Raw genomic sequence first — 18,821 nt, forward strand, 5'->3', positions numbered from 1 at the left:
ACAAGGCTTCTGTAAAAAGATACAAACAACAGTGAGATTTTAGCAGAGGCCAGTGCTATACCTACTGTTATGGACTGGATCAGAGGGAAATACTGGAGTCAGCATGAATTAATCCCTTAAAAAGATGCTGATATTCATATGGCAAATTGTCATTACAAACAACTTCTCCATTGTAACTTCAATTAAAAAGAGGGATAGTCTAAAAGGCAAAGGATCCAGGCCAAAAGATCTGGAACCTATTATCCAACCCAGGGAAGAGAACTGTAGTTAATTTGATGCATGTGCAAGTCAGGGTAGAAGCTCAGCTCCTTTTAGAGCAGTACGTTCTGCTATGGTTATAGACAAATTAATGTCTTTCCTTACTTTAGGAACCCTCTTTACATTTTTCTTCCTCTGTCTTCTCTGTATGTGGGATGCTTTTTGACCATGGGAAACACCACTAAAGAATGACATTGTTAAAAGTGACAGGTATTGAGAATAAAAGACTTTCTTGTTAAAGGATTTGGGCTTGATAAGAATAATCATCTGACACCGCAGTTTTTAACACAAATAAATCAAAAGTTTAATTCCCCAAAATTAGTTATATACTGTAAATATTTCTTTTTTTTTTAAAAGATCTGAAAACTAGTAAAGTCTGAGCAATATATCTACTAGTTCTCTGTGCTGCCTGCATAGAAATGCCATTTAAATTACAAAAACACAACAACCCTATAAACGATTAACTGTTTTGTACATTACCAATTAGTTAATAAATTAATGATATACCATTTTCCCTGAAAGCAAAGTATTTTCCACCTTTGGATGGTGAAAATTAAGAAATTCTGTGTAAGAACAGCATTTAGCAAATAGCTGTTAAAAAAGAGACTAATTTGCTAGGTGGATTGGGACATCCATTTTTTAAATCAATACAAAAAATAATTCATTGTAAATATATATAATATATATTTATACATATTTTGAATATATTTACATACATCCAGCACCTATATACTGCATTTGTGCTCTGTAAGTGTGTGCCAACATATATTTTCTCCAAATATTACAAAATAAACAAGGAAGGCAGACCCAAAGTTTGCCTCAAGTCCAACTGGTCCATTGTACAAAGAAAGTCTGTTGCAGCTTACAGGAAACTGATAGCGATGGGTATGAAGACACAGCTCAAACATTCTTCTTCCTTGGGAATATTTCAAAGTTGCAAATGATGGGATTCTTTATGTAGGTTCTGACTGCTTTCCTCCAAGTTTTCTTCTTTTTTTCTTTTTTTTTTTTTTTTGATTCTTCTCCCCCCTCCCCCCCACCCCTCCTATTTCATATGTACAAGCAGAAACATTAAGGTCCTGGAGAAAAGGTCTTGTTTTGTATCTGGTAGGTAGCTTGATGTTCTTGTTTTGTTCTTCCCCTGTCCGATTTCTTCTCATGTTTTAACACTTCCATTCATGTGTTGGTACTTGGGAAGACAAGGTTCATAAGGCATTGGATCAGGAGAAAAAACAGAGTCATCACCTGAAGAACACGAACTCCTCGTGTCAGGGTAACTAGGTGAATACTGTTCAAGAGGTCCACTGAGGTCCAGGTACTCCTATGGCAAAAGAAATAAAATCATGGTTCTTTAGAGTGAATAAACCCCACAATAAGAGGTTAGCACTGCTTTGATTTTGGTTTGAAACTCCAATGGGTAAAAGAACAGCTGAAAAAATGACACTCATTTCTGCAACGTAATTGCATTCAAAACTGTCTGTTGCTTAAGCATCTCATAAAGCAAGGAGCTTGGGTAGAGAAAGAAAAACCAAGCCAATAACACGCACTTTTCTGAAGTCCACCATCACCAGCATTAGCTGTGTCAGTGGAAATAAACATGCCAACCACATCAAAAGAGGACTTTTCACTCTCAATGATAAAAATGAAATTTCATCCTAAATAGAACCATTTTTCTTTAGCACATGGTAATGATTTGGAGAGGGAAAGATACTTCCAACTTTATATTCCTTTGGTCACTTTGAATATCTGGTTTATATTCTGTGATATTAAATTTGCCTTTAAACATGCAGTGGCATACGTGCAAAAAGGAACTGAAGGGAAAACAAAAATAAATTCGCTAGATTTGGGGTTTTTTTACACTACATATTCATATGTGTGTGTGTGTCTGCCCCAGAGTAGCCATGACCAAAGCAATCATTAAAAAAGGAAATAATATCTGCTGAATCCAAGTTTTGGGTTAAGGCCCTTTTGCTAGAAACAACAGTTTTGGCATGAGAATAAAGTTATTTTTCCCCTTGAAATGTTCCTTCTCTTTCAACTTCTAAAGGCAGCTGCATTCATTTAAATGCAATATCTCTTCATTTGCTAAACCACAAGTTATGATCGTACTGACGAGACAAGTTTTTCACCTCAGTCAGTGTTTTATGCTGCTGCTCTTCTTAGGTTTGGGGTAATTTAGTTCTTTGGTTAACTGGGTTTTTTTTTTTTCTTTTAAGGCAGATATTCAATCATTATCATGATACAGTTTAAAAACAGACGCTATTTTAAAGGAGGGGAGGAAGTGGAATGTAGGTTTTATAACGCTGAGAAGCACAGCAGGCATCAAGACAAGACAGTTCAGGTCTACTATCACTGCTTCTCTCACTGCCTAGGCTTTTAAAAAATCCACATGTATTTATTAGCCAAACAGTCCTCCGTGAGCAGAAATAATCATCCACTTTCTAGACAGACCGAAGAAGAAAGTATTCCAGGATTTGAAGAAACGGGGCTTTCTTGTAGGATATCATGGCTCTGCATATCATAAGGCTTGAAGTAATTCAGTTATGTATGCTGTATTGAAGGTGGGATCCTTATCCCCTCTCCAGCCTCCTTATGCAACACCACATAAAGGGGTAAAAGAAGTTTCCAGTGTTACATTGGTTCTTGGTGACTCTGCTCATGTCTTGGGGAAACATCACACGCTACTGTGGGAAACGTGGAGAATAGGGGAAATAACCCCCAAAACCAAAACACCACCAAAAAACCTCCAAACCATCCCACAACAGGTGATGACTCAGCACGGAGAAGAGCAAGACATCACCATTTAAGCAGAAAGAATTACTTGCACAGATGCAGAAAGCATCATTGGCTACCCTAGCAATTCTTTGAGTTGAGTGAACTAGGCTGACCCCATATCACAGGTATCAATCAAGTAAAACTGGGCAGACTAAAGAAACTTGGAGGTCTGAAAAGCACAAGCTACGGAGGAAAACAGGACACACCGGAGTTCTCAGGAGACACAGTGAGAGAACATGAGTTTTCAGGAACGTAGGTGGTGTTGCACAGCCAAGTGAAACAATTTGCTTTCCATGTCCAGAGTAAATAGGACTCAAGCAATATCTTACACATTGAAAGGTTAGAGATTAAGAAAAACTTTCAAGAAGCAAGGCTAATGGACCAAAGCAACAGACTGTCAAAGGGGTGATGCGGAAATACAGCAGTGGAGATCTTTAAGGACAAGTTACATAAACATCTGTCAGGAATGACAAACGTATAGTGGATCCTGCCGTAGGCCGGTCAGATGGACTGGATGTGTTTCTGAGCTTTTTCCAGCCCTTTTTTCCTATTATTCTAGTCTAACGTAATTTATATAACCCTAAAGGCCTTTTCAGGTTACCTTTGAGATCATTCCAGATCCACAAGCAGTACAGAATTGGGAAGGCAAGATGGTTAACACACAAAAAAAGAGAAAGCAATATCCTTTCCCAGGCTCAGAATTGCAGCCCAGAACCTCCCTCTTGACTTTGCAAATGCATATCCAGTCCAAGCCACCCAGCACTCCGCAGTGGCAGCCAGCCCACCTCCAACTGGTCTTGTGAAATCATATATAAATTAGGCAGGAGAGGATGGAGTCAGGACTGGATGAGGGGAAAAAGGTAACGGCTCGTGGTGCTGTGCTACCGGCTCCGTAGCAAGAGCACGTTCCTGCCTCATCTCTGAGCCATCCCCGAAGGTGACACTAACTCTCAGAAACAGAGTTTCTTACAAAACAGAATTCAGACAAATTTACAGCTGCTGCACAAGCCAAAATCTTTTTCAACCAGATCTACTAGGTAAAGGATGATCATACAATTGTATCTAGAGCTGCTCAATAATCCATTTTTTGTTTCTCTGGCAATTTTGAAAAATTAAAAAGTAATGTTGAGGACCCATATAAAGCAATCAAAGTCTTTTCTCCTCCTCCCTCCTTCCTCACCCCCCATTAAGAAGCAATAGCAAATCTGAAAAAAAAAATAGTATTTTGAAATGGTCAAAATTCGCTGCAACTTGCCTGAGTATTTTGTGGGTTTTTTCCTCCTGCTACAGATATAATTTCTCAAGAATTTTTTAAATGTTTCTGGCCCACCAAGCATTCTCTCTCAAAAGAAGTTTCCACCAAAAGAATCAACATTTCCATCTCTTGTGACCTTCCACGAAGGTGCATGTGATTTAGTGGTAAGAGAACAGATTCCTGTGTGAATACCCTAATCAGCGTGTTCCTTGCTAAAACTAATAATAACTCAGACCTCTGAAAGAATGCTCTTCAAATAAAACCTTTTTACATTCATATATCCCAACCTGAAGCAGTGTTAGGCAGGACCTTTGGATAATTGGATGGCTGTTCACATGTTCCCCATGGGTCCCTGTTCCCTCCACAGAGAGCTATTTCAGTGAACCTAATTCACTCTCAGACATATAACCTGAAATCTACCATTGACAATTTTTCCTCTTCTGACCTAGATAGCATGGCTGGGAATCGAACTGAGTTGAGAAATGAGAAACACCACAGTCTACTCTCCATCTCTCCTTCACATGAAACTCGTGTTGGAACAGAAACACTGCCTCTCAACCTGCTGTGTGTAGTCCCTTGATACAGCTACATTAAAAACATCAAGAGATGTGATGAGAAAAAAACCAAAACCACTTTAAAGATGTGTTTCTGTTTAGTTAAATAAATCGAGGCATAATGGCAAGAAACCGAGGATTTCATATGATACATAGTTTAGCTGCGTGTAAGCTCAGAGGACAACGACAAACAGAACAAGAAGAGAACTTGAGCAGGATTTCATAAGGGAATAAATTCCATCTGTCTCCTGAACCATTTGTCCTGATCAGCAGCTTACGGAGGGAAACGATTTACCTACCTCATTAGTTGTGAGAGTGAGAATCCGATCCAAGTCTTCTACCAACTGTTTAAAAGTCGGTCTCTGTGAAGGCACTGCATGCCAGCAATCTCTCATCATCATATAGCTGTAAGAAATACACATTTTCTTGGCTTAATTAAAATCACACGTCATTCTTAAACCTTTTCATGCACAGTCAATGTTCTCCATCACAAGTGAAGCAGCAAGCACCCACTGCCCTACACATGGACCACTGACTTTCCCAAAATCATGCAATACTCTCCTTTCCCTCACAGGCACAGTTCTACTCATTGCCCAGTGTCTAAATGACCTTTTTGTGGACCCAGTTCTGTAACATTCTGTCCCACTGGTTTCAATGGTATTAAATTGCACTTGTTTAAATATTTTTGCATGTAAAGAATCGATGTTTTTATGAAGTGAAGAAAGTAAAATGGGGAGAAAATTTAAAACTAGTCAAGGGCTATGCTGGAATACCAGAAAGGGAAAACACTCTCCCATCATCACCAGAAGATAACGCTGCGTTAATGTAGAAATTCCTAGATGTGTCTTATCATGTGTAATATCAGCCTGATATAGCTTATATATATATATATATGATTAGTGGTACATGTGCCATTTAGGAATTTACATGTTAATTAGATTAAAATAAAAGAAATATAGATATAAAAACACTGATGAAGGCTGGCTTGTAGATGCTCTCTCCCTTTTTTTCCAGTGGGATCACAGCAGGGTGTGTAACTGGGTATCCTCCTGAAAACCTTTTCATAGCTTTCCTTTACGTATCTACACACATGGATATCCACAATTTTAGAGTTAAGCCATTCTGAAAATGTGTGGTTCTGGTGGGGGTAGAAGCATTAGTAGTAGCATCAACTGTGTGAACTGAGCACAGTTTGTGCCCTTCCATCCTGGTATGGCTAACAAGGGTTCTTACAGTTCATTGGTGCAGTTGGCAGGTTTATCCATCCGGTGCCCTTCTTTAAGCAGCTTAAAAAGTTCCTCTACTGGGATTCCTGGGTAGGGTGATCCTCCTAACGTGAAGATCTCCCACATTAACACACCAAATGACCAACTACAAAGCAAAAAGGAAACAGCATCAGTAAATCTGCCTTACTGTTGCAAACAGAGATGTTTCCCTGACAGATGAGATGACTGCCAATCCCTCTTCGGAGATGCTTAAATCAGCATCTGCCCACCTATGACGGCGTTGAGCAGGGCATCCACCCACCATGTGCATGGGCAGCAATGGGGACTGACCAGAGCACATTCTCAAACACTCTTTGCTGTTGTCTGGTGTGCTCTGAGCACCCAAACATGCAGGTCTACTGCAAAGAACTGTGCCTTCACAGCTTAATTATTCACCGAACACGCACAGCTAAATTGGGATCAGATTATGTGATGGGGTATTTTGAAAAAGGAAAGTGCTCAAAACAAAAATATTTTGCATCATTCTACTTTTCTATTTTTTATTATTATTATTATTATTCATTTCTGCTAGGAAATGAAGGAAGATACTTTTAAGCCAGCTTTCCTGCCTGCTTGCCACCTCCTCCAGAGCCTGCCTCATCACGCCTTGCTGGCAACCTCAGGGCTCTTTGGCAGGCAGCTTTGCCAGGTGAGCAACAGCTCTGAGCTTCTCCGCGGCTCTCCTAGATTTGCAGTCCTGTATTTCAGTAAACTGTTTGCATAAACTTACAATAATATTATCTTTACCAGTCTTCAAAGCCACCACAAGGCCAAGAGCCTCCTGGTTCCAGGACTGAAATCCTCATGCTCCGTGGCTGCTAAGGAGCTCAGGCCGACTTTCAGTCCTGAGCCAGTGAAGTAGTTCTCTTCACATGCACTTAAATATTTTGCCAGGATGTTATTTTGAAGCAAAAGCTTGATCCACCCTTAACCTGTGTATACAGTTTCCTTTGTAAATAACATAAGGATGGCAAGAAAAGCCTCAACTAAACACTTTTCTTGAGAGCACAGCTCAGGAAGCGCACCCAGGTTAAAGAAAGAGGTACTTCTTGTTTTCTCTACTCTGTCCTCTTTCTTTTTAACCTTCCACTGGCATGTGTAACCTTTTACACCTGTGCTGGGAAGCATCCAGCCCTTTAGGGTTAACAGCTTCTCTTGGAGATATAAAAAATATAAGATCTTCATCTGCGTTGCATAAAAAACCCCAAGTCTACTTCAAGCACAACGCACATGAGTGCTGTAGATGGGCCTAGGAAACTGTAATAGGAAGCAGAATAAATCCTGAGCGGTTGCATCAGCCAGAGGCTCTGCACACACATTAAAAGATTTTCAAGTGTCAAAGTCCAATGATTTCCTACTACATGTGAAGTACTGCTGGGAAGCAACCACGCTTCTAAAAATCAGAGGAAAATTTTCCAGTACGCCCAGCCTATGTTTTATCACACCTAATCTTAGCACAATTTTTTATTAAGAAGTTTTCAGAAACTTTTCTCCTTTTCTTTCTCTCTCTCTCTCTCTTAATTTTTATTTTTTTTTTTTTAAAAAAAAAAACCCTGGAGGAAGTCCAGAGTATGTCAAAAGCCAAGCAAATTAGATAGACTCTTTGTAGCTGCACATCCGTAAATAAGTTCAAGCGGGGAAACTTCCGCACTGACAGAAGGAGGTTAGCGTTTTCCACCTTTCATGTGCTTTGAAGCTGGGCAGATTAGTAACAGAGCACTGGTTAGCAGTCTACCATAAAATCCCCACTTTCTAAGGGCAAGTCCTGTTCCATCTATTAATACGTGGAACAGAACGAAAACACTTAAAGGTAAAGGACAACAGGAAAAAAATACTGTTAAAACATCCCAAATTTTCATGAATACAAACCAAAACAACCCTCCCTCCCACCCCACAACCACCCCGTTCAAATAAGGCCACTTACACATCACTTTGATGCGTGTAAACTCTGTCAAAAAGAGCTTCTGGAGCCATCCACTTTACTGGAAGCCGTCCCTGTAAGTTTGGAGGGGAAAGGAAGAAAAATTAAAATGGTAGCGATTTACAAGATGTTTTCAAAGCCAAATTATATTTTTTTTTTTAAAGATTAATCACGTCTCAGGGAACAGTCTGCTAATGCAAACCAGCACATAATTCACCTTTAGAATTTTTGGAGAAAAAAAAAATAGTAAAATGGGCTAAAGCAGGGAGACTTTTAAGAAAAAGTTAAGAAAAATTGATATAAACACATAAATTAAAAGCAATAAGAGCTCTCACAATGTTTCCACAGTGCTTACGAGGAGAACGACAGGATAAACAGACTGAAATTATAAAGTTCATTCCACTATGGCTCTTTAAAGGCAAAAAAACCCCAACCAATAATCCTTTGCAGAGCAGGCCTGCCTGCAAAAATAAGTCGATCACCAAACCCAAGAATTTTGTTTTCCTGCTCCACCTCTCACAGTGACCCAAAGCTCACGGTCACGAGTGCCTGTTGCTTTGCACATCAAGTCTGCTCTGCTCAGAGCCCAGGAATCACACTAAATTGGAAGAATATGAAGAAGGTTTAATTCCCTCCAGTACTGACATAGCCATACCTGGTGGGCCTGTCTTTTGGAGGTAGGCTGATATTACCATTAAAACGTCATTAATCATTTATGGCTTTATTTTCATAGCACTTAACATGGTTTTTAATAACGATTAATATTTATACAAAATACTAAAAGCCTGTAGAGGTAAGTTCTGCAAAGTTCCTTCCAAAACCAAAGTGGAGCTCATCAGGACCTTGGGAGATCCCCTGAGAAGGTGTAAGCTGTTCAAACTAGGCATCCACGACATCTGAAACGTTTTGTCTCCTTGGTTTTGCACAGGTTAAATGCCAAAATGGTGATTGAGTGAGGAGTAAAAATCCATTTTCTCCACCTCTAGCCCCACTCTGATACTACCACTGCAACTTGTAGATAAGGTAAGCAGAGGCAAAAGACATAAAGCTCTATGGGTCATCACCACACATAAACAAGATTTCTGTGAGGGTTTTTACTAGCACTGTTTACACAGTGTCTGTCAAGACCTCAGGCTTGGTACAAAATGAGCTGGAATCAATGGGAGTATTTCCACTTATTTCAAGTGGTTGGAGTCAGGGACACACAAACAGTTCTCATACTTTAGCATTTCCAATAAATCATGTCATATACAGACTCTTTGGTTATCTTTTTAACTAACTGTCGCTGTAAGAGGGGACAGAAATGCTCCTGTCCTTCATCCCTGTTTTCTGCCTGCGATGAAAAGTAAGGCTGCTGTTTGAGAAGCCCATTAAGTTTATAACCATCGTTTTCAAGCGAATCATTGAAAGAAACACTTGTTTTCAGAGATAAGAAAACACTCCACTTACGTTAGTAGTCTTTTTATAATAATCTATATTGTTGATGTCTCTGGCTAAACCAAAGTCTGCTATTTTCATGACATTATTTTCAGTTACCAAAACATTTCTTGCAGCCAAGTCTCGGTGGATACACTGGAAAGAGAAGAAAAAAAGAAAAAAGGCCCACTGAAATACACTGCTGTAAAAGTAAAATGACTTCTACTTTGTAACTAATCTGCTTTACAGATTGTTAAACTAAATCACAAGGTGGGAAAGCCACACGTTTACTACAAACCTGTGAAATAAGATTGTCTTCCCTACAGCAATCCATCCCCATGGCTGGTGTTGAACAACAAGTTGAACAACAGCCCTAAGAAGCCTTTTAGAAAAGCCTGGTTTATTGAAGACTTGTATTTTGCTAAACCTGAAAGTCTGGATGGTGACCCAAACTGGGCCATGCTGTTAGTGATTCACTCTCTGTTACACGTGCCCAGGCACAGGTATTGCAGCATGTTCGTTACAAATACTGTTAATGAGCCTTTTCTTAAGTCACTTAAATTATATCTCAAGAGAGCTAAAACCAGACAGGCTGGAGAAGTGCAACCATTTTTAATGTAAAAAGATCTTAATATGAGATATATCCACAGTATATAATTTTAAGCCACACATCTGGGGTGTGTGTACCTACTTCAATCTTGAGACTGTAACAATAAAATATAGAAAAACAAACCAAAAAAACCACCACAACACAACAAAAAGAAACCCCAAAGCAACAGAATCTGGGCTGGTCTGTTTGTTTTTTAAACAGCTTTGATACTAAACCTAAAATTTTTATCTCCTCAGAGTTTTCTTTTCCTTCATGTCACCATTACCCTGAAAGCTTGCAACTGATTCTTGACACCAAAAGGACATTGTGCCTGTTCTGGACATTGTTCCTGTGTTTAAGCAGCCTTATTAGGGTTGATGGCAACAGGGGCATGGTAAGAAACATTGCATTTGGAATACCCCCCAGGATATTCTACTTTTTTTCATGTTAAATAACCTTCCCCCCACCTGCCTTCTCAATTTTGAATTACTCTTTATGTTGTCCTCCTTATTTCAGCATGTGCATAGACATGCTGGACTGAACCACTACAAAAAAACTTTACAACAGCCAATTTCTTTCTTGCATTACAACTTGCCCCAGCAATTTTCTGAGATCTCTTATCCTGCATGGGTCAAACGAGCCTACAAAGCTTCGGCTCTGGGTTAGTCATGGGGACCTGCCAGGAGAAACCTGCCCCAGCAATGCCTTCATGTGCACAGGACCAGACAACAGTAAATGCTTTCAGCATCAAATCAGTCTTCTAACTCAGCATCAGCAATGCTATGGTAGCAGAAACAACACAGGCAAGCCTTCCTACTTCTCTATCCCTGCTCTCAAACCCTACGAGAACATCCTCTGAGACACTAGGAACTCAACTTAAGTAGTACACACTGTCATCTGAGATGCCCTGTGATATCAAAGGTATGTTGATGAGTCTAGAAGAACAACACAGGATGATCTACAGCAGATCCACTTTTCCAGAGTGGCAGGCTGGAGGGGGTATCACAGAGCATCTCAAAGGGTGTATAACACCTCTGTGTGAATGCACCAAATGATTCAAACCCTATTAGCTTCTGTCAGCATATTTCAGCTTTCTCATACCCTACAGTTTACAATTCTTCCTATCTTCAAAACAGTGCCATTACTGATTTCCATATCTTGCAGATTTCATTGCCAACCCTCTGGCCCTAATGATTTGCTGTCTATTTGCAATGATCTGGATCTGTCCCTGTATCTGGAGCATCCTGGTCATTCCTGCCCAGTACTGGAACGATGGAGCAGACATACCAACAGAATTTTTAAAACCATCTACCTTAGGAGGAACATCCCATTTCCAATGTACAATAGCTTGTAAAGTAAAAGGTGGTGTAAGGCAAAAAATAGGTACCCAAAAATGTTTTTTTTTTCTCTCTGTTGGTCTCAATGAGCCATTTATTGGATTGAAATAACAAGAACACTGGCCTTCTCACAGTTCCTGTGCAATGGAAATACCACAAGACCACCAGCCCTCTATTACTCAGCTCAGTAAATGGATTCCTAAGGGCGAAAGACCTAGTGAAATGCAAACAGAAACGGTGGGATATCTGAAGAGCCGGAATGCACAGCTTTACTACGTGCTGCCTTTGCTTCCCCTCTGCCCGCTGCCTCGTGAGGCACCTCACATGCACTCTGTCAGGTTCATCTCAGCACTGACCAAATGTTACTGCAAAGGAACTGGGTCAAGGATGAAACGGTTCTGCCATGCGCAGCCCTTGGCAGTGTCCTACACCAGCATCTCAGAATTCTCAAGGCAGGTGCTTGTTCTCAAGATCTTTCTATAGAAAAGTTTCTTCTTTTCCTTTCACAACAGTTCTGTTTTCCTGGGACATGGCTCCCTGCCAGGCAGATGTTTCATTTATCTTAGAAAGATATCCTAAGGTGCTTTGCCCAATACAATACTCATGCTTACTTCATAAGAAGAGTTTGTCCTGGTGTCGTGCACATCTCCCTGTCTACCCTACTGCACTGAGAATTTTAAAACACAAGGATAAAGTGTGACTTCAATTCCCCCCTCTCCCTAATTTCTACAAGTACAGAAAAGCAATACAAAAAAAAAAATCATGGCTGTACACAACAGAAAGAGAGAGTTACTCTCAGCTCTGGCCTTTGATTAAAAACAGCTCCACACTTGGGAGTGGACACGACTGGAAATCAGAAAAAATCCCACTGACCATTCCACACCTTGCAGAAGTGCTTATCATTGATATCTGGTGCTCTGGCTTAGCTACAGGGTCCAACCACCACCCAGGGTGTTCATGACTGCTTGCCCACCGAGCCACAATGTTTACAGTCAGTTATACAAGGCTATTTAAGGTTTCATAACTATAATTTAATCAAATTACTCGTTAAAAAAATATTTTTTTTCAGTAAGCTTGCTCTCCTGATAAACACCAGTTGTAAGTGAAGTGCCTAGTTGAAGTGACTAATTCATTTTTGCCTCTTCTGTTCACAATTTTTGCCTGGCTCTTCCCAACTCTGCCTGTTACCGTTCTGCAGATCCTGTCAGTGACTGAATTCATCCCTTTTGCATCGCTATGTGAGACATTTGGTCAGTTTGGCTGGAAACAGAAAGCAAACGGTGCCTGTTGTCTCCTGGGTGATGCGACTTGAGTAACCAAGTGACCACCTGTGCTTATGAATGGAAAGTGCAGATATTTACACAATATTTACTTTAAACGATCCATCCCCGGCCTCATTTTACCAAGGTCATTAAACAGAGATTAAAAACTTTTAAGTGTATTAATTTTCCCAGTGCTTTTCAAGAGTAGGGATTATGCAACTTGTTTGAGCAAGGTCCTTCTCTCAGCAAATTCTTGAGCACAAACAAGAGGAGAACTAAACCCAGCTTAAAAAAAAATAGCACCAAACAATTACACATCACGCGCTTCGGGCTGGATTTGCTGAGCTCTACCTACTTTCTGTGAAGCCAGGTACTCCATGCCTCTTGCCAACTGGTAAGTGCATGATACCAAGTCCTTGAATGTCATCTGCTCCTCTGGTACCCTGTTAATATCAAAGGAATACTCCATCCCCGGGGGGCGGCGTGCTCGCAGGTACTCGCGCAGGTTTCCTTTGGAAGCGTATTCTACTATCACATACAACGGACCTTGGGATACACAGAGTCATGTGAAAGCTGGAGTTAGGTCAAAGAGTAACATGGTTTTATGTAAACAAGCTTTTAGTGCTCTAAAATATAGGTAATGAATTAATAAAATGATCTGAGGGTTGGAGCACCTCTGCTAGGGAGACAGGCTGAGAGAGTTGGGCTTGTTCAGCCTTGAGAATGCTCCAGGGAGAGCTTAGAGCACCTTCCAGTACCTGAAGGGCTCCAGGAAAGCTGGAGAAGGATAGGTTACAGGAGCGTGGAGTGATAGGACAAGAGGTAACAGGATTAAACTAAAAGAAGGGAGATTTAGATGAGTTATTAGGTAGAAATCTTTCCCGGGGAGGGTGGGGAGGCCCTGGCACAGGGTGCCCAGAGAAGCTGGGGCTGCCCCTGGATCCCTGGCAGGGTTCAAGGCCAGGTTGGATGCGGCTTTGGGCACCCTAGGCTAGTGGAGGTGTCCCTGCCCATGGCAAGGGATGGGACTGAGTGGGCTTTGACGTCCCTTCCAACCCAAACCATTCCGGGATGCTAGGAATAAATATTTATAACCGTGAAATCAGTAAGCACGACCTGAAAGAAAAGGCAGTCTGTATTTGGTGTAGTGACTGGCCCAAAGCTCCACAGTAAGAGAGCAGCAGAGCTACAATTAGTGGCTGCAAGTACCTAAACCCTGACCCAGTGCCTATCCGTTCCAGGTCATGTACTGAAACACAAGCATTTGCCATCAAAAAAATGCCACGAGATCTCAAACAAGGGGAAAGTGCTTCTTGAGAGGTTTTTAATTTCCAGAGTTTTATGCTATTCTGCATCACTTTACATGATATAATTAGCCTTTAATAAAAACACTATGGCCTTTAGAGTGCTAAAGTGCTAATTTCAAATTCATGGGATACAAGTTGCACTAAAGCAGGGCTGACAATTCAGAACAACGGGCATGGGTAAAGCCCCTGTAAAATGCTAGTTTTCCCTACAGCAAGAGATTGGAGAGTTTTCATGTGATGTAGTACCCTTTCTCATATTAAAGCTGCAAGCCTAATGAGAGACAGAAGTTAAAATATTGCTGCTAAGCTAGGGAAATATCTAAAAACCCCACCACGGCATGACTGCTTCCTTAAAAATTCTTGAAAAATTATGATTAATGAGACCTTCACAGACCTGGTAGAAAGTCCTGGCTTACTTTCTTTTCTCTACTCACCATCCTGGGTACAGGCTCCAAGAAGATTGATGATATTTTTATGCTTCCCAATCATCTTCATCATCTCCATCTCTGACACCAGGTCAGACAGATCTTTTTCTGTAGCATCATCTGCACAAGACACAGACAGGCTCAGTTCATATTTTCTAACGTGCCAGCCTGAACCTCACTTAAGCTCAGCAGCTGGTGTAAAACACGTGTGCTTCAAACTGCAGAATACTGGATCTGTTTTCCAGTACACACTGTGCATTATACAACGTCGTATGTCCTCACAAAACAACATACTCAGCCTTTTTGATGGACCAACCTCATCTTCAGTGTTGTGTATTAAGAAGCAATACAGTAATATCAGGCACAAAAATGTTGTCCTTCACAGTTGAACCTCCAATAACAATGCCTCTTCCTGCAAACTAACCTTACAATTAACTTAAAAATAAATAGGATCCAACCACCTGGACTGAAGGGGCCAGGATCTACACATGGACAGCCTCTGGCACGAGCTAAACTAAAAGCAGAGACCCACACGATGCTAATATGTCTCCCGGCTCCTAAATACTGACTGCTCAAGATAAACAGGCTGTCAAGGGCACAGATTTACACCCCAAACTGCTGAAGGCTGAGGTCAGCTATGTGCTCTTTGACCCCCCCCACGATGACAGAGTTCAGATGCCACAAAAGAAACTTTTCATGGATGAGAACTGCCATATCGCCCGTTCTGATCCCTAATCACCCAATTTTCTTACCTTTCAACATCTTCACTGCCACAGTCACTGCTTCTTTGGGCCTGTCTTTGTCAATCCCCACCGCTTCGGCCATGACAACTTGCCCAAAGCAACCTTCTCCCAGGGGTTTACCCAGCGTCAGCCTGGAGGTGTAAACAGGAGATTAACAGAGAGCATCTGGTGAAGGGATGCAGCCAGTGAAATTCCAGGGCTAAATATAAAAAGCTTTCAACAACTTGCTGTAGCATGGAGCATTTATCATATGGAACTAATGAGAGCCTGGGCGTGCATAGGGCTTCACGCACGCTGCAATATGTGTTCTTAGGGACGACACAGCGAGCATCTCATACGGGCTGATTAGTTGCTCAGCTCAGTTTTTAAACTCTCCCTGTAGTAAGGGTCATTGTAACACGGCTGGTCGTCGTCTTTTTCTGCACTTGACTGCAAGATGCTGAAAGGAAAGTGTCTCTGTGTGTGTGTTGCCATGTGGTCGCTTCCAGGTGGCCAATGATTTGATTGTAAAGGGTGGCATTAAGAGCAGGGGGATGTCCTGGGACATAAATCCACAGTGCAAACAAAGAAAAAAAATCAAACATCCTCTTGGGCAGTTTCATTTTGGCTCAAAATTCGTATTCTTGCTTTGTGTTTTGGGAGCAAGAGTGGTGAGCATTTACCTAATGATCTCTTGTGCTGAAGGGATTAGACAGGACAGACAGCGAGTCAGCAGCCGCCACTTTTGGGCATAGCTGCGGGTCATTATCACACCCATTCCTCTTTGGTCGGCCTGACAGACGGATAGACAGCCACTTTCATGTAGGAGAGAGGAGGGAGGATGAAGGGGAAGGGAAGAGAGGCAGGCAACAAGCTGCAGCAAAGGCCCAGAGGGGTTACTGCCGTCAGAGCCTGGGTACAGGCACCCACTGTGCTCCGGAGCCTTGAACAGCTGCCAGGAGCTGCCACAGCCGCCGGCTCTGCTCCTCTGCGGTGAGTCCCGGTGCTGCTCGGGCAGAGGCAGCAGCACAAAGGCAGCACCTCCGCAGGACAAAGCGCTTGGCAGAGCTGAGCATCCCCTACAAGCTGCCTTCCCTGCAGCCTCCCCACCCACAGCAAGATCGCTCTTCCGACATCCCCGCACAATCCCCCAGCGCTTTGATCCCTTAAGGGGCGAGACGGGACGCTTTATTTACCCACAGCTGGGTCTAGCACAGGGGCTGGTTCTTGGCTGCAGGCTCTTTGCTGCCACAAGTGCCATGTGTGAGGGTGACAGAAGATGCCTCCGGTCTGCAGCACCCAGCTCTGCTCAGAGGGCGGGAAGCAGAGACTGGGGGAAACCAAAACTCAATTATAATCACAGTTACCAGTATTAGGGAACCTTTTTAAAAGAGCAGTCATAACTGGGCTATGCAAAATGCATTTTGTGGAGCACAGAGCTGGTTGCAAAGCCTGCTTGGCTGTAGCAGACAGAGAGAGAGATGTCAATCTCAATTTTAGGAGGATAAAGAGATAAAGAAACTTCATAGCCTCTGGGTAAAACCTGTTTGGTTCCAGTGTGAGTGCTTAAAGGCCACAGACAGGCTCCATAACTCACAGAAATTATCATCCAACTCCAGTAGCAGTGCCATGGCAAAAATCAGGGAGGGTTTAATGCTGGGTTTAATGCTTCTAAATTATCCAGTGACGGGGCCAGATTCAGGTAAGCATTTTCATAACCACGTCTTACAGTCTCAGCTTTCCGATTCACAGGTATGATAGATGCAGGGGCTTGTTCTTAAAAGCACAGGCTTCTGTCTACCCCCGCGAAATACAGGGAGAGGTTGTCATACCATCAACAGAAGCGTTTTAGACCAGAGCTAAGTGGTTTGAAAGCCCCGCTTATCTGCTCAGGCACAAGACAGAGGTGAGAGGTGGTTCCTCCCAAGGGCAGCCTGCAGACTCTGTCTGTGCCTCAGTGAGAATTCCTCAAGCTGTTTTGGATTGGTTTCTAAAGCAAACCCTAGTTTCAAAAGGTGCAAAGACTGAAGGGCAGCGTACGCTATGCTGAGGTCATCCTGCATTTTCTCCAGGACTAAAATTGAATTTAGGATCTTGGCAGAGAACAAACATTTGCATTGGAAACTGGTTAATTTATGTGCTATTGCCCTGCTAGGGCTAAAGTAACAAACCCCTCATTGTGTGCCTCCTGCCCCCCAACCTAATAAACTGCCTCTAAATAGCCTCCTTTCATTGCAAATCTGCTCCACCTACGTTTGTGCTCAATGCTGGTTTTAAATGTTTAGCACTCTAAAATTTTCCGCATTTAGTGTATCCCCCCAGGGTACAGGCTGACAGAAGTACATATATACAGACCCCACTGTTGACTAGAATACTGCAGGTGGCAATTACAGCATTTTGCACTAATTTTCAGCTGTATCATTAAAATAATTTCCAGAGCAGCTGTCAGAAAGTTCAAAATTACAGCTCTTCCATCCAAAAGTTACAACGCTGAACTTTGAAAGAGAATTGTTCATGATAAAAAGTGTTATTTTCTCAGTCACCCGAAGACTATTCTTAAAAGCTAGTACCAACTTTAATATATAAACATGGTTCTACCTGTGTCAACATTATCTCTCTTTTAGATATTGCTTTTATATTAAAAAATATGGTTACAGCTTTAATTAAATTACTCAGCGGCTCATTTTGCAGGTTAGTCAACAGGCTTTGAAGAAAATATTGTGTAGCCATATAAATTTGCATATATCAAGATTCAGTATCTTTTGCTTGAAAACAAATACTTTTCAAGTCACTTAAGTTCCACATATGCAAAACAATATGCAAAACATCCCACTAAATCACAACCTATTGTCTCCATTAATACAGGCTAATGCAAACTCAACACAAAATCCTTCCCAGAAGGTCCTGAAAAAATAAAAGACTGTCAAATCCCATATTCTAGACTTTCTTAATCTCTATTTTATTACCTATTTTATAAATGTGAAACCATTTTAAATTAAATATTTAATAATAATAACTAAATAGCATAATGAATGAAATATTTCATTAAATATTTAGTTTAATATTTCAACTAAGAAACATGGTTTAACTGACAGAGGTATTGTTTGGGGAAATATCAAACGTCCTACTACAATGTTTGTATGAGGACATCTCTCCCAGTCTCAATCCTACATGTTTTTGAAATAATTCAGATTGACTGCTTTCCTAACAGAGGAGTTACATTGGGTACCTGAAAACCTACCAGAAATCTGAAAATAGGCAGGCAGAGAAAATCCAGCTTCTACTAATAATAAAAAAAAAAAAAGGCCTGATTTCAGATATCTAAATTGGACTTTTGATCTTCAGAGGAGGTTCAGGTAACTGAGATTTGCTTTTAACTAAAGAAACCCTGGGAGGCACCTGGAAAGATGTTCCTTCCCAAACTGTGTCACGTTTTCCAGACGCGTGTCGGCAGCAGAGTTAAGAGAAACAGGCTACGTACTTATCTCTTGGAAACTCCCATTTTGGGTCTTCTGGCAACTCGTATTCCGAGACTCCAGCCAGCATGGGGGCATCAGCAGTAGAGGAGAGGCGAGTAGTTATCCTCACCAGAGGCGTGTTGGAATTCATGGAGGAGCTTGAGTCGGCTGACACCTGTTGTCGCAATGCAAAATGCAAAGCGGGGTGGGGAAGGGGGGGAGATAGAGATGTAATTTTGGCCCAATATCTGAAAGACAGCAGTACCTGATAACCAAG

General features: G+C 41.5%; 1 protein-coding gene across 5 annotated transcripts in view; it reads right to left on the minus strand.

The window, feature by feature from the left end:
- Positions 1-571: 571 nt before the first annotated feature.
- The window catches only part of FGFR2 (fibroblast growth factor receptor 2), a gene marked incomplete at its 5' end in the record, with an annotated part of 83,296 nt that continues 65,046 nt past the window's right edge, over positions 572-18,821 (minus strand). For all 5 annotated transcript variants that reach the window (XM_084265315.1, XM_084265319.1, XM_084265316.1 and 2 more), the window contains 9 exons: positions 572-1,579; positions 5,142-5,247; positions 6,076-6,213; positions 8,032-8,102; positions 9,478-9,600; positions 12,988-13,178; positions 14,374-14,484; positions 15,117-15,238; positions 18,568-18,719. In XM_084265315.1, the coding sequence (XP_084121441.1) occupies positions 1,415-1,579; positions 5,142-5,247; positions 6,076-6,213; positions 8,032-8,102; positions 9,478-9,600; positions 12,988-13,178; positions 14,374-14,484; positions 15,117-15,238; positions 18,568-18,719 (1,179 nt within the window). In that variant the 3' untranslated portion in view covers positions 572-1,414. The remainder of the gene's footprint in view (positions 1,580-5,141; positions 5,248-6,075; positions 6,214-8,031; positions 8,103-9,477; positions 9,601-12,987; positions 13,179-14,373; positions 14,485-15,116; positions 15,239-18,567; positions 18,720-18,821) is intronic.

This window comes from Gallinula chloropus, assembly GCF_964237585.1.
Source record: "Gallinula chloropus genome assembly, chromosome: 5".
NCBI classification, from domain to species: domain Eukaryota; kingdom Metazoa; phylum Chordata; class Aves; order Gruiformes; family Rallidae; genus Gallinula; species Gallinula chloropus.